At 32.1% G+C, this 13,284-nt stretch overlaps 1 protein-coding gene across 1 annotated transcript; it reads left to right on the top strand.

The window, feature by feature from the left end:
• Positions 1-1,195: 1,195 nt before the first annotated feature.
• LOC139841470 (protein DETOXIFICATION 31-like) lies at positions 1,196-8,326 on the top strand. The gene is made up of 8 exons (XM_071831687.1): positions 1,196-1,574; positions 3,810-4,351; positions 4,513-4,599; positions 7,149-7,205; positions 7,308-7,546; positions 7,631-7,749; positions 7,878-7,964; positions 8,078-8,326. Exons 1-8 carry the CDS (start codon positions 1,275-1,277, stop codon positions 8,138-8,140), a joined length of 1,494 nt encoding a protein of 497 aa, XP_071687788.1. The 5' UTR covers positions 1,196-1,274; the 3' UTR covers positions 8,141-8,326.
• The last annotated feature ends 4,958 nt before the right edge of the window (positions 8,327-13,284 follow it).

The following is a 13,284-nucleotide window of genomic DNA, read 5'->3' as shown; positions in this document are numbered from 1 at the left end:
TAAACAAAAGGACAACACAATAGAGTCCTTTATTCTTTTCATATCTAACATCAATCATTTAAAAAATATATTATATTTATTTATTTTTTTACTTATGACGTCATTACATATCCAATCAACCGAAACTTATTATAAAAATCTTATTATAAAGGGTTAGGTAGGTGAGTTTGGTTGCATGTATGGTATGTAGTAAGTATGGAAATTGAAGTGCAACTACAAATACATTATTATATTTACAAGTACTCCATAGCAAGGTTGCAAAAGACGCGAGACGGGGTCGAGACGATCGGGTCCTAAAAGGGTCGAGACGGGGTCGAGACGGAGGTCTAGACGGATGTTGACTAACGTTGACTTTTAAATAAAAATGTTATATATTATATATATATTGTACATTACATTATTCCAAACATAAGCATTTCACACATGTTTAAATACTTCAACATTTCAAACATAAAAAAAGAAACCCTAAGTAATAGCACAACGTTTAATATTAAAAAAAAAAAAAAAAAACTTGAAAAAAATCAGAAAAATCCGTTTTTCCCGTCTCGGACCGTGTTTGACCGTCTTTTGACCGTTTTTTGGCTGATTTCCGTTTTTTCAAACGTTTTATGTATAAACGAGACGGGGCACTCCAAAATCCGTCTACACCCCCGTCTACACCCCCGTTTTTTCCGTTTTTTACAACACTGCTCCATAGTATATATATCTACCCATATATTTTATGTCTATTGACTATTGTGTCTCCCAACATTTAAATTACTATTAGTAATTAGTAATAATAATTACTGGAGTAAATAATTTGCTTCTTTAAACAAAAGGACAACACCACCTATATATTCATAGAGTCCTTTATTTTTTTCAAATCTAACATCAATCATTTAAAAAATATATTATTTTTATTTATTTTTTTACTTATGACGTCATTACATATCCAATCAACCGAATTTTATTATAAAAATCTTATTATAAAGGGTTAGGTAGGTGAATTTGGTTGCATATATATATATATATATATATATATATATATATATATATATTGGCAAAAAACAGGAAAATAAAAAAAAAAAAAAAAAAAATTGAAGTATGGATATATGGTTGCATATATGGTATGTAGTAAGTATGGAAATTGAAATGCAACTACAAATACATTATTATATTTACAAGTACTCCATATAGTATATATATATCTACACATATATTTTATGTCCATTGTGTCTCTCAACATTTAAATTTAAATTTAAATTACTACTACTAATAATAATTACTAGAGTATTATGGACAGTAACACCGACGCAGTACCTCTTCTTACCACAAAAACCATCCCGAAAAACGCTCACTTCACCGGAGATGTTGAAGATATTCCTCCGATCACCGGAATTAATGATTTCTTTGTTCAATTTATGATTGAATCAAAGAAACTATGGTTTCTTGCTGGCCCTTTGATATTCACTACTGTTTGTCAATACTCACTTGGTGCCATCACTCAAACGTTCGCCGGTCATGTTGGTACTCTCGATCTCGCTGCTTTTTCGATCGAAAACTCCGTAATTGCCGGTTTCGCTTTGGGGATTACGGTTAGTATTCTAGTTTAAACAAATTATTGATTTTTAATTTTTGTGTATTTTTTATTATTGGAGTATTACTTATATTATCGTATACTCTGCTTAATTATTACCTCGTACTAATATATTACAGTGTAATTTATTTATTGTATGTATTTAAGCATAAAAAAATAAAAATAAGATAATAGTATCTGAGCGTTTTTATTTTCGTGCATTCCTAAAATAAGCTCGAAGTTTTTTATTGGTTAAGCATGGCATGGCCAGTATTTGAACCCGAATGGTGTACAACTCGGTGGCCTCTCATACAAATCTGCTTAGTTAAAATAAGCTCAAGTTGATAAGCTTATTATGATATGAACTTTTTATTTTTTAATATATGAAATGTATTGTTTTATTTAATAATCAAAATAAGGATAAGTTAAACACTTAATAAACTTCAAAAGGATAGTTGAGTGGTTGAATGTTTAGGAATCTCCAAATAAGATCCAAGTTTAATACCCACCAAGGCCTTAACAAAAAACCTAATAATATTAAACTAACAACATATTTGGGTTAAATAATTTGTCTTCACGTGCAATTTCCAATTCTCTTTATTGCATTTACCTTTTTATTCTTAAGTAACAGTGATGTCATATTATTTAAAATATTTTGCACGTTATTTAGATGCTTTAAATAGAATAAGCATGTATGAACCCATATGTTATTCATATTTACACATTTCACTATGCTACTCGCGAGCTACTCGAGTTCGACTCATTAAAAGTTCGATTCGAGTCGAGCCTAAATGAACTCGAGCTTGAACTTTATTTAAAGCTCGTTTAGTAAATGAGCTCGAGCTTTATATTTCGATCTCAAACAAGTTTGCGAGCATAAACGAGCTTTTTTATTTATATACATCAAAATATTAAATTTTTTAATAATTTAATATATAATTATAATAGTTACTATGATATCAATAATAGTTGCAAGGATAATGCTAAATCTTATTATATGTGGATAAAAATTACAAAATTAATAAATATGAAATATTATAAATTTAAATGTTATAAATAAAAATAAGATTATATAATTAACGAGTCGAGCTCGAGCCGAACTCGAGCCGAACTCGAGTTAGTAAAATATCAAACGAGCCGAGATCGAGTTTAATATATTAGGCTCGAACCGAGCCGAGCTCGAGCTTTATGAATTTCAAACGAGCCGAGCTCGAGCTTGGCCGTGTTCGGACTCGGCTCGGCTCGGCTCAGCTCGTTTACAGCCCTATGATTTCACATAGAGTATTATTTACATTAACCATCACAAAATGAATTAGTGATTGACGTCCTAATATCATCATATATAATACGTCTAAAGGTCAAACCTAAGAGCACTAGGAGTCGTTCAGTGTTAAATTTAACGCTGGATTTAACACTGAGGCCAAAACAGAGGAAATCGTTCCGTGTTAAATTTCAGTGTTAAATTCAATTTTATTTTTTAAATTTTAAATTTTATTATTTATTTTAATGAATATATAATAAACATTAAAAACTAAAATGGTGAGATTCTTTACCGCCTATTTTTTTTGGGAGCTGATTCGTACACCGCCTTATTTTTGCCGTACACCGCCAAATTAATTATTTGAACAATTTTACCCTTCACTTGAGAAGTTACATAGAGTAGGTGGTGAATAAAAAGAAGGGTAAACATGTCTAAATAATTTATTTAGTGGTGTATGTCAAATTAGAGGTGGTGTACGGATCAACTCCCTTGTATTTTCGTTTTCTTCTCCCTCTCTCTTCATCTTCATCCTCCCTCTTCATCTTCAACAACAACTTCTTTAATTTGCCAACTACAAAAACCAAAACAAAAACAAAAAAAATAGTGAAAGAAAATGAAAAAAAAAAAAAAAAAAAAAAAAAACGAAGTAGAAACAGCGTCGAGTGGGTAACGGTGAGAGGCGACGGCGGATGGCGACGGTGGATTAATGCCGGGACGGAGTGGCGGTCGGTCGACGTCCCCGACGTTAATTGGTTTAACTGTGGCCAAAACAGTCGACTCCTAGAGCTCTAACTAAGTAACAAATGATCACAAAATAATTCAGTTAAGCCGTGTATATCATACTATCATAGTACAAATACTCGCACTCCCTGGATAACATTAAGAGGATAAACCTCATCCGTTTACACATTACTAACACTTTTCAAATTGAGTTGACCCTTTAGAATCGATTACACGTAATAAGTACTTGTTTAATGGTACAAAAACTGATAGGTTGGAATGGGAAGTGCATTGGAAACATTATGTGGGCAAGCATACGGAGCAGGGCAAATGGAAATGTTAGGAATATACATGCAAAGATCATGGATTATTCTATTCGTTACGGGTCTAATAATGATGTTCCTCTACATTTTCGCAACTCCATTACTCCTCTTAATTGGACAAACCGAACCCATATCACACGCTGCAGGGAAAATGGCATTATGGATGATCCCACAACTATTTGCGTACGCAGCGAATTACCCAATCGCTAAGTTTTTGCAAGCGCAAAGTAAGATCATGGTGATGTCTGTTATTTCTGGTGTGGCATTGGTGTTACATACATTTTTTAGTTGGTTGTTTATGTTGAAATTGGGATGGGGACTATGGGGTGGAGCTATTGTGCTTAATTTTTCATGGTGGTTCATGGTTGTGGCTCAAATGGTTTATATTCTTAGTGGGACATGTGGTCAAGCATGGTCAGGGTTTAGTATGGCTGCTTTTAATAATTTATGGAGTTTTGTTAAACTTTCATTTGCATCAGCTATTATGCTCTGGTATGTTACATATTTTTTTTTAACTATTTATGTTGTCCTTTCTATTTTTGTTATGAGTGCTAAATGCTAAAAAGATGGTCTTTATGAAAAAGCTAGTAATATACTCCGTAATTGTTACTAATAAATTGTATGGACTTTTTTATTAATTAATGTTGGTGCAGTGTCGAAACGTGGTATTTTATGGCTTTGGTATTATTTGCTGGATACTTAAAGAATGCTGAAATTGCAGTGGATGCGCTCTCCATTTGGTTAGTATTATTACTCCGTATATTATAATCTTATACTATGTTTGTTTATATATCATAATGACATCATGTAGTTAAGTGTTACTTATTTTATTTTCGTCGACTTTAATAATTTTTGGTCACCAAACGTAGATGGGAAAACCTGCTAACGCTTTGCCGTTCATCATACATCATCATTTGCATTGTTGTTTCGTCTGTACAAAATTAGAGAGCATATATTTAATAATTTACAGAAAAATTGCAGTAGTTGTGTGAAAAAATACCATTAATAGGTTTTCGTATTGTAGGTTTCTTTTCTTGTAGGTTTTCGTAGAGGGGGTTGCTTTGCCCCAGTTAGTGTTGTTTTCGTGGTTTTTGTATTTCCTTTGGGTTTTTTTTATTTAATGCTTGCTTTAAAAAAAAAATACCATTAATCTAGTTATTGAAGCGTCGATTTATTGGTGACTTAACGGACTCTTAGAGCCTAAATTAAATTTCAGACAGGATTTTAAACCCATGGAAATTTTGATTTTACCATTTTAATGGCGTCTCAATTTTATTTTTAATTTTATTCTATTTTTTTTTTTAAAAGTCCTACTTATTGGTCGTAGGTCCACTCGGAAGTAATTTATCTATCCGTCGAATAGAGAGAGGAATATCTTTCTCTACTATTGAGAGTATTTTTCACTCTGAGTGAAGAAATGACTTAGTCTTAATTCTCGGATAGAGGAAAGATTATCTACATGTGTTATTGAGTTTTGTTAGTGTCTTAGTGGTGGTGGTGTTGTAAAAGGCATCCTTCAAAGAAATATATTAGATAAGGGTATCTAAAATAATAAAATATAGACCACTGTTTTTTTGATGATTTATTTTCTCATTAATAATAAAAAATCTCTGAGCCGATTAATGATGTTGAACATCGCATATCGTGGACCACAATGAATTTTGCCTTTTCTTAATGTTTTATTCAAATTCGATTATTATTCAATTTTGTCTTTTATGGTTTTTGTATTTTACTCCTCAGTGGTACATATTTCTTTTACTATCGCTTTCTTCTATTAGCCAAACCGTATAATAAATCAATGCATAAAATAATTGGTGAAATGCGACAGTTGACTCTTTATAAACGGAAAGTCTGTTCGATGGTGGCTTTGTTTTTTCGATTGAAACGGCATATCTACATGGTGATAAAGGTGTGCTTGTACATGTGGATAAGAACAAATGTAGATGCTTTAAAATATGTTGCCTAAATTTTTGTTAATATAAATGTTTAAACAAAGTATATCTTAAGAAGATGATTACATAGGTGACGTCTAGGTAGCAATGACAAGGCTTCTACGTGGATAATATTTACATTTACATATTTACTAATAGACAAAAATTATGAATAGCAACCAGAGGCATTTTCGACTTTTCACTTTTTATTTATTTATAATTTTAACTAAATTTCATTTTACCAACCAAGCCCCCCACACTTTTTTGAAAAATTCAAATCGACCCCCCAAACAGGGGGTAAAGTGTCAAATAACCATTTTCATAAAAAATCTTAAATAAACTACACTCAAATATTCAACGGGTCATATCTTCTCGCTCGCAACGAGTTAAATTTTTCCGACACCATCGTTAAACTCGAAAAACGGACGCTTTTTAAAATACGCTAAATATTTGGGGTACTTTTCATACACGTTGATTTTGCGTTAAATTTTTAAAAGTCGACAATTCCATAGCGAAACGCGGAGATGCACATATATTGTTAATTTAAAATAACATTTAAATCTCTCACGGGTTATACCTTTTAGTTCGACTCGAGTTGCGCTTCAACGACATCATCGTTAGCCACAAAATAATTTTACTAAACGCAATAAAATACATTGAAAATCGAACCCCCGGCGTGAATCGAGGGTTCGATAACTAGTTACCTCAATTTAACATTTAAAATTGTAATACTCTTCGGGTTTCAAATTAAAAAATACAATCTTTTTCAAAACGTATGAAAAAGTCAAGAATATAAAAACTTATGTTACATTTTCGGCCATTTGTCCTATTTTTTTTTTTATAAAATTCAATAACGAGATATTTATCAAACTTATTTTAAATCAAACAAAAATTTTTAGTCTAACGAAGTACTACAAAATAATTAGACTTTGCAAAATATATTTATAAAAGATTGATTTAAATGAAACAATATTTTATATAATGATAAAGTAATTTAAAACATTATTTCTAATGATATATAAAGTTAGTCATGACTATTTTTTTTTGGAACGGCAAAATATATTAAAAGCTTAGCTAGGAGCTAAAAAAAAGTTACAAGGAATACAAATACCAGTGTAACCACTTAGTCCAATTAAGGGAGGACTTGTGGTACCTCGAAAAAAACCAATTAAAAGACTATTTAAGCATCTGTACAAGCGAATAATACTTTATTCATTCAGTGGTATCCATAATCACATACTTCTATTTAAAATTATTTTGTTAGATACAAGATATATATGAAATATGAAATCGATTTGTTTTTTAACCATTGGCATCTGTTAAGTAAATTGACTTTTAGTGTCAAACAAAATATGCAGCACAAACATTCTTGGGTGGGCAATTATGGTATCACTCGGATTAAATGCGGCAATCAGGTTAGTTTATAAACTACTTCTTCCTAATATCCAACCTTTTTTTAAAAAAATTATAAAAAACTCACAAAAATAGTAATCTCAAATGTCATTATTTCAATGTAGTGTAAGAGTATCAAATGAACTAGGAGCTGGACATCCAAGAACTGCAAAATTCTCAGTTGTGGTTGTCGTGCTCTTCGCATTTGTAGTCGGTGTTTTGTTGGCTATAATCCTTGTCATTTTCCGACATCAGTACCCAGCCATATTTGCCAGCAGTTTAGAAGTTCAACAAGCTGTTTACGCTCTTACGCCGCTGCTAGCAGCATGTCTTGTCATTAACAATATTCAGCCTGCACTTTCGGGTACGCTTTTATCTTCTGCTCATTCACTTTTTAATGATTATAAAAAATACTAGTAGTTATATATATTTTTTGTGCGATATATAGGGGTGGCGATTGGGGCAGGATGGCAAGCAGCAATTGCTTATATAAATATCGCATGTTACTATATATTTGGAGTTCCTTTGGGACTAATTATGGGATTTGCACTCAATTGGGGTGTAAAGGTTAGTACATTTTACTAAATCTTGATTCACTATCGAAGTCAGAACGTAACGAGTTGTGTAATAATGGAATATAATTATAAGAGTGATCAACATTTTTGATGTATATGTTAACGATGAGAATATTGCAGGGTATATGGGTAGGCATGTTAACTGGAACAATGGTACAGACCATTATTTTGGTTGCTATTTGTTATAGAACCAACTGGGAAAAAGAGGTACTTGTCATTGCACCGTTGAAATGAATTATATCTATGATATAAGCGAAATATTGATACGTAAAAAAAATTTGAACTTGTTCTTGATGAGAATATGTTGATGTAAATTGCAGGCATCAATGGCTGAAAATAGAATCAAAAAATGGTCAGGTCAAAAAGGAGTTGTGGGAGAGTAATGGAAGGTTTCATGAACCTAATCAAGTTATTATTTTATGTATTATGTTGTATGTTATGTTATCTATCATTGATTTGGAATGCAAATGCATGTACTGAAAATCCATGTTCTAATATCTTTGTGAAATTTTGAATGAACTTTCTTTTTTTAAAAAAACACAACCGAGTAAGTTATTTTTGCCATGGAACTTGATCTTCAATTCTTCACATCTTATGTAACAACGATGTTAATCGGAAATTCGACACATGTTAGTTCACGTGTTCTTTTTCCTTGCTTGCGTAAATCTAAGTCTATCTCTTTTTCTGTAATGTCACTAGTTTCCACTTACTTCCTGATGATATTGACGACGTAGCATTTCACATAAAAACATATTCATGTTCTATAGAGGCTTTCTCATCAGCACCAGTATTTTGATTAATAGTAGCTTGTTGGTGAATAGATTGTTGTTTCTGTTAGCGTGGTATATGGTATTGTATGTATATCGTTGAATGAATTCCACAGTACATGCCAATCATATAAATAGCCCAAATGCTATCAAAACCTAATGGGCTTGGGATCACATAAAACCCCTATAGAACATGGGTTTATAAACAATGGGCTAAATACTGTATTGTGACTCCGTCTAACAGCCCCGCAGTTGGAGCGAGAGCAGTGCGAACGCTCAAACTGGTTCTAAACTCATCAAACAGCACCGAGGGAAGACCTTTGGTGAAGATATCGGCATACTGATAACGAGAGGGCACATGAAGAACACGCACGTGACCCTTCGTGACAGGATCTCGAACGAAATGAATATCAATCTCTATGTGCTTGGTACGATGGTGCTGAACTGGATTCCTGGACATATAGACTGCACTAACGTTATCACAATATACAATGGTGGCGGAGAACAACGGGCAGTGGAGTTCGCGAAGCAGATTGCGAAGCCAACAAGTTTCTGCCACAGCATTAGCCACACCACGATACTCGGCTTCGGCACTAGAGCGGGATGGAGTGGGTTGGTGTGATGACCCGAAAAATTTCGACTTATTTTGAACCAAATTCTCGATATGATTTAATGTTTCCGACACGATAAGCAAAGTCTGTAAAACTGAATCTCAAAATTCTTAAACTATTCAAATACCCTTCGGTTATTCTCAACGAATCACGAACAATTATATGTAAAAAGATACATATATACACTATAACTTGAAAGAGTAACAAAGTATTAATTGTATGATACTGTGTATTAAACTTATTGGTTTGATTATCTGATTGATATATTTAACTACGGAGTTAAAAGATTATGCCAAACGATTGAATTAAAAGATATTTATTGAGTCCCTTAAAGATTATGATATTATTACGAGTCTCTGTTGTGAGGTCCACGTTGATTTGGGAAACGTTCATTTTTAACGATATTCGAAATAAATGGTAAAGTGTTTGTTTAAATAACGTAATTTGGAGACATACAATAATAAGGAATATTAACTGTTGAAATTAGATATATGAATAACTTGTGATATGTATTTAAATACGTATATATTAATATTGAAAATATATAAAATATAATATTAAACTGGTCATAAAACAAATTATTTTTATATATAAATTAACAAATAGCGAGACAATGATTTATAGAAGTAAATGACCAAAACATTCGAAAGTTTAAGATATACTTTGAGTGGTATAGTTTAGGGATAATTTAAGGCTATATTTTGACAAAGGTACGTGACACGAAACGTAAAATGCAAGTTTTCTAAGCGTACGAAATTGCGTTCGAGAAACCGGAACCGGGACATGAGTCGAGTGATGACGTACGACTTATCGGAACAAAAATTACAAATCAACTATGCACGGAAATATAATATAATATATAATTAATTAATTTAAATTATATATATTATATTAATATTTAAATATGTCGACAAACTAGAAGTTAAAAGAATGTGAGCTGGATCAGAGGGTCATGCGATCGCATGGCCTTGATGCCCAAAAACCATGCGATCGCATGGGGTACTTTTTCAGGCCAAGTCCTATAAATTGATCGAATTGGCTCTGGTCTCATTCATTTCATATACTCCGTAATTATTTACTTATTTATATTATTATTATTATTATTATTATTATTATTATTATTATTATTATTATTATTATTATTATTATTATTATTATTATTATTATTATTATTATTATTATTATTATTATTATTATTATTATTATTATTATTATTATTAACCTTATTATTATTATTATTATTAATTAGTATTATACATAAAATACTACGACGAGGTTATGAGCGTGTCACATTCAAAAATAGGTTTTCAAGCGGGATAGAGCTAAGGAAATTATAGGTTATAGCTATGGAGGTTATGGGTAATATTCATGGGTACTGTTCTCAAGTCAAACCTAGTGTTTATCATCTCTGTTGCGTCCACGTACTTTCCTGCAATATTGAATCTCAATATTGATACGTGAGCATTCATATCTTATCTTTTATATATTAATTGTGTAACCATGTCTAGTGCTCGAGTATATATATTTATATATGCTTGTATGCTAAATTTCATCGTTAAATAGTTTATAATGAATCACGAATTAAATATATATATTACTGGAAAAAGGTATATGATATGCATGTTTTTGGAAAGCTGGCGAAAAATCAATGACTTTTCATTTAGATATCGAATAGTTTCGATGAACGGATTAAAAGATATGACCAACTAAATTATGATTGACGATAATTGAAATTGCTTTTGAATCTGCAATTAATATTTAAACAACTTGTTTGTAAGATTGATTAATTGGAATTTTGAATATTACCAACTAAGTAATTGAATCCTTATATAAGGTACGTCTCGTTTTGTTGAACTATTGTCAAAATTGACTTTTTGAAACGACTTTGGATAACTTTTGTATGTCGATCTCGAGCATTAGGATTGTGATACACTATGACCTGACTTAGCTTGATAGACATTTATTGACCAACATATGTTCTCTAGGTTGAGATCTACGGTTATTTGGTAATCCGAGTTTCGGTCACATTTTGGTGAACGACTTTATATGCTGCTAAGGTGAGTTTCATTTGCTCCCTTTTTAATTGCTTTTGCAATCTATATTTTGGGCTGAGAATACATGCACTTTATTTTAAACGCAATGGATACAAGTACATACTATATTCTACACCGAGTTTGAACCGAAAAACCCTTAGCTTTGGTAACTAGTAACTGCCGGTTATAAGAACTGGTGGGCGCGAGTAGTTATATATGGATCCATAGGTCTTGACATCCCCGTCTGTTCCAGGTATAGAAACCCTAGCCTGAACTATAAAACATATGTATGCTATTTGAGTTTAGTACACGTTGGTTTGCGTGTATTGTACATGTTGGTTGCATGTACGTTAAAACAGGGGTACTTATTATAACGTTAAAGTTTAGCTACCAGGGTGCTCAATCTTGTAGAATATTTTGATAAACGTTTCTGGATGAAACAACTGAAATCTTGTGATCCACCTTTATGTACAGATTATGCAAAACATTAAAACTATGAACTCACCAACCTTTGTGTTGACACTTGTTAGCATGTTTATTCTCAGGTTCCCTAGAAGTCTTCCGCTGTTTGCTTATATGTTAGATAAGCTATGTGCATGGAGTCTTACATGGCATATTTTTCAAGGAAACGTTGCATTCACCAAATCATCACCATGTATCTTATTTTGACTGTATTGTCAACGGAAGTATTATTGTAAACTATTATTTACTGTGATTGTCTATATGTAGAAATCATCAGATGTCGAAAACCTTGGATTATATATTCATTTATGGTATACCTTTTCAAAAGAATGCAATGTTTATAAAACGTATCATATAGAGGTCAAATACCTCGCTATGAAATCGATGAATTACGTATTGTCCATATGGATTTGGAGCGATCGTCACAGTTGGTATCAGAGTGTTGGTCCTAGCGAACCAGGTCTTGCATGAGTGTGTCTAACTGATAGTTGTTAAGATGCATTAGTAAGTCTGGACTTCGACCGTGTCTGCATGTTAAAAGTTTTGCTTATCATTTCTTGTCAGAAATTACATGCTTATCATTCTTAAGTCTAGACACGTTTTCCTGCATTTATTGCATAAATAGTGTATAGACAAAAATTCATATCATAGCGTATCTGTTACTGTAAACTTTTCCTGATACCTTCCGAAAATTTCTCCGTGATTTATGGAATTTGGTATTATATATACATATGTAAATTATGTATTGAAGAATACCAAACTAAATTCTATAATCTAATTCATATCAAAAAAATCATCTCCCTAATTATACAAGATGGATCCCGTATCTAGTTCAAATTCCTTAAACTCCGACAGCTATTCCAATATGGATATTCACCTGAATTCCGAAGAAAGTGTAACCGGAATGGATCAACCAATCAGCCATCACCTGAAAGGACCCGTTCATATACATTATAAACGGTTCACAATAGTTGATTACATCGCGAGGTATTTGACCTCTATATGATACATTTTACAAACATTGCATTCGTTTTTAAAAGACAAACTTTCTTTACAACGAAAGTTGACGGCATGCACACCATTTCATAATACATCCAACTATAATTGGCTTAATAATAATCTTGATGAACTCAATGACTCGAATGCAACGTATTTGAAAATATGCCATGAATGACTCCAAGTAATATCCTTAAAATGAGCTAATGCACAGCGGAAGATTTCTTTAATACCTGAGAATAAACATGCTTTAAAGTGTCAACCAAAAGGTTGGTGAGTTCATAGGTTTATCATAACAATCATTTCAATATATTAATAGACCACAAGATTTCTGTTTATAAATATATGTACACTCGCAAGTGTATAAAAGTATTCTATAAGTTGTAGGCACCCGGTAACAAGCCTTAACGTTCATGTTTTACCCTCTGAAGTACACCAGATCAGGTGTGTTTAAAATAACCTCGAAGTACTTAAGCATCCCATAGTCAGGATGGGGTTTGTCAGGCCCAATAGATCTATCTTTAGGATTCGCGCCTACCGTACATAGACAAGTAGTTTAATGTTAGCAAGCTAAGGGTATATTTCTGGTTTAAACCCACGTAGAATTAGTTTTAGTACTTGTGCCTATTTCGTAAAACATTTATAAAAACAGCGCATG

Source organism: Rutidosis leptorrhynchoides, chromosome 4 (assembly GCF_046630445.1).
Source record: "Rutidosis leptorrhynchoides isolate AG116_Rl617_1_P2 chromosome 4, CSIRO_AGI_Rlap_v1, whole genome shotgun sequence".
NCBI classification, from domain to species: domain Eukaryota; kingdom Viridiplantae; phylum Streptophyta; class Magnoliopsida; order Asterales; family Asteraceae; genus Rutidosis; species Rutidosis leptorrhynchoides.
Note: the sequence above shows the minus strand (reverse complement) of the source record. Positions and strands in the feature narration are given on the sequence as shown.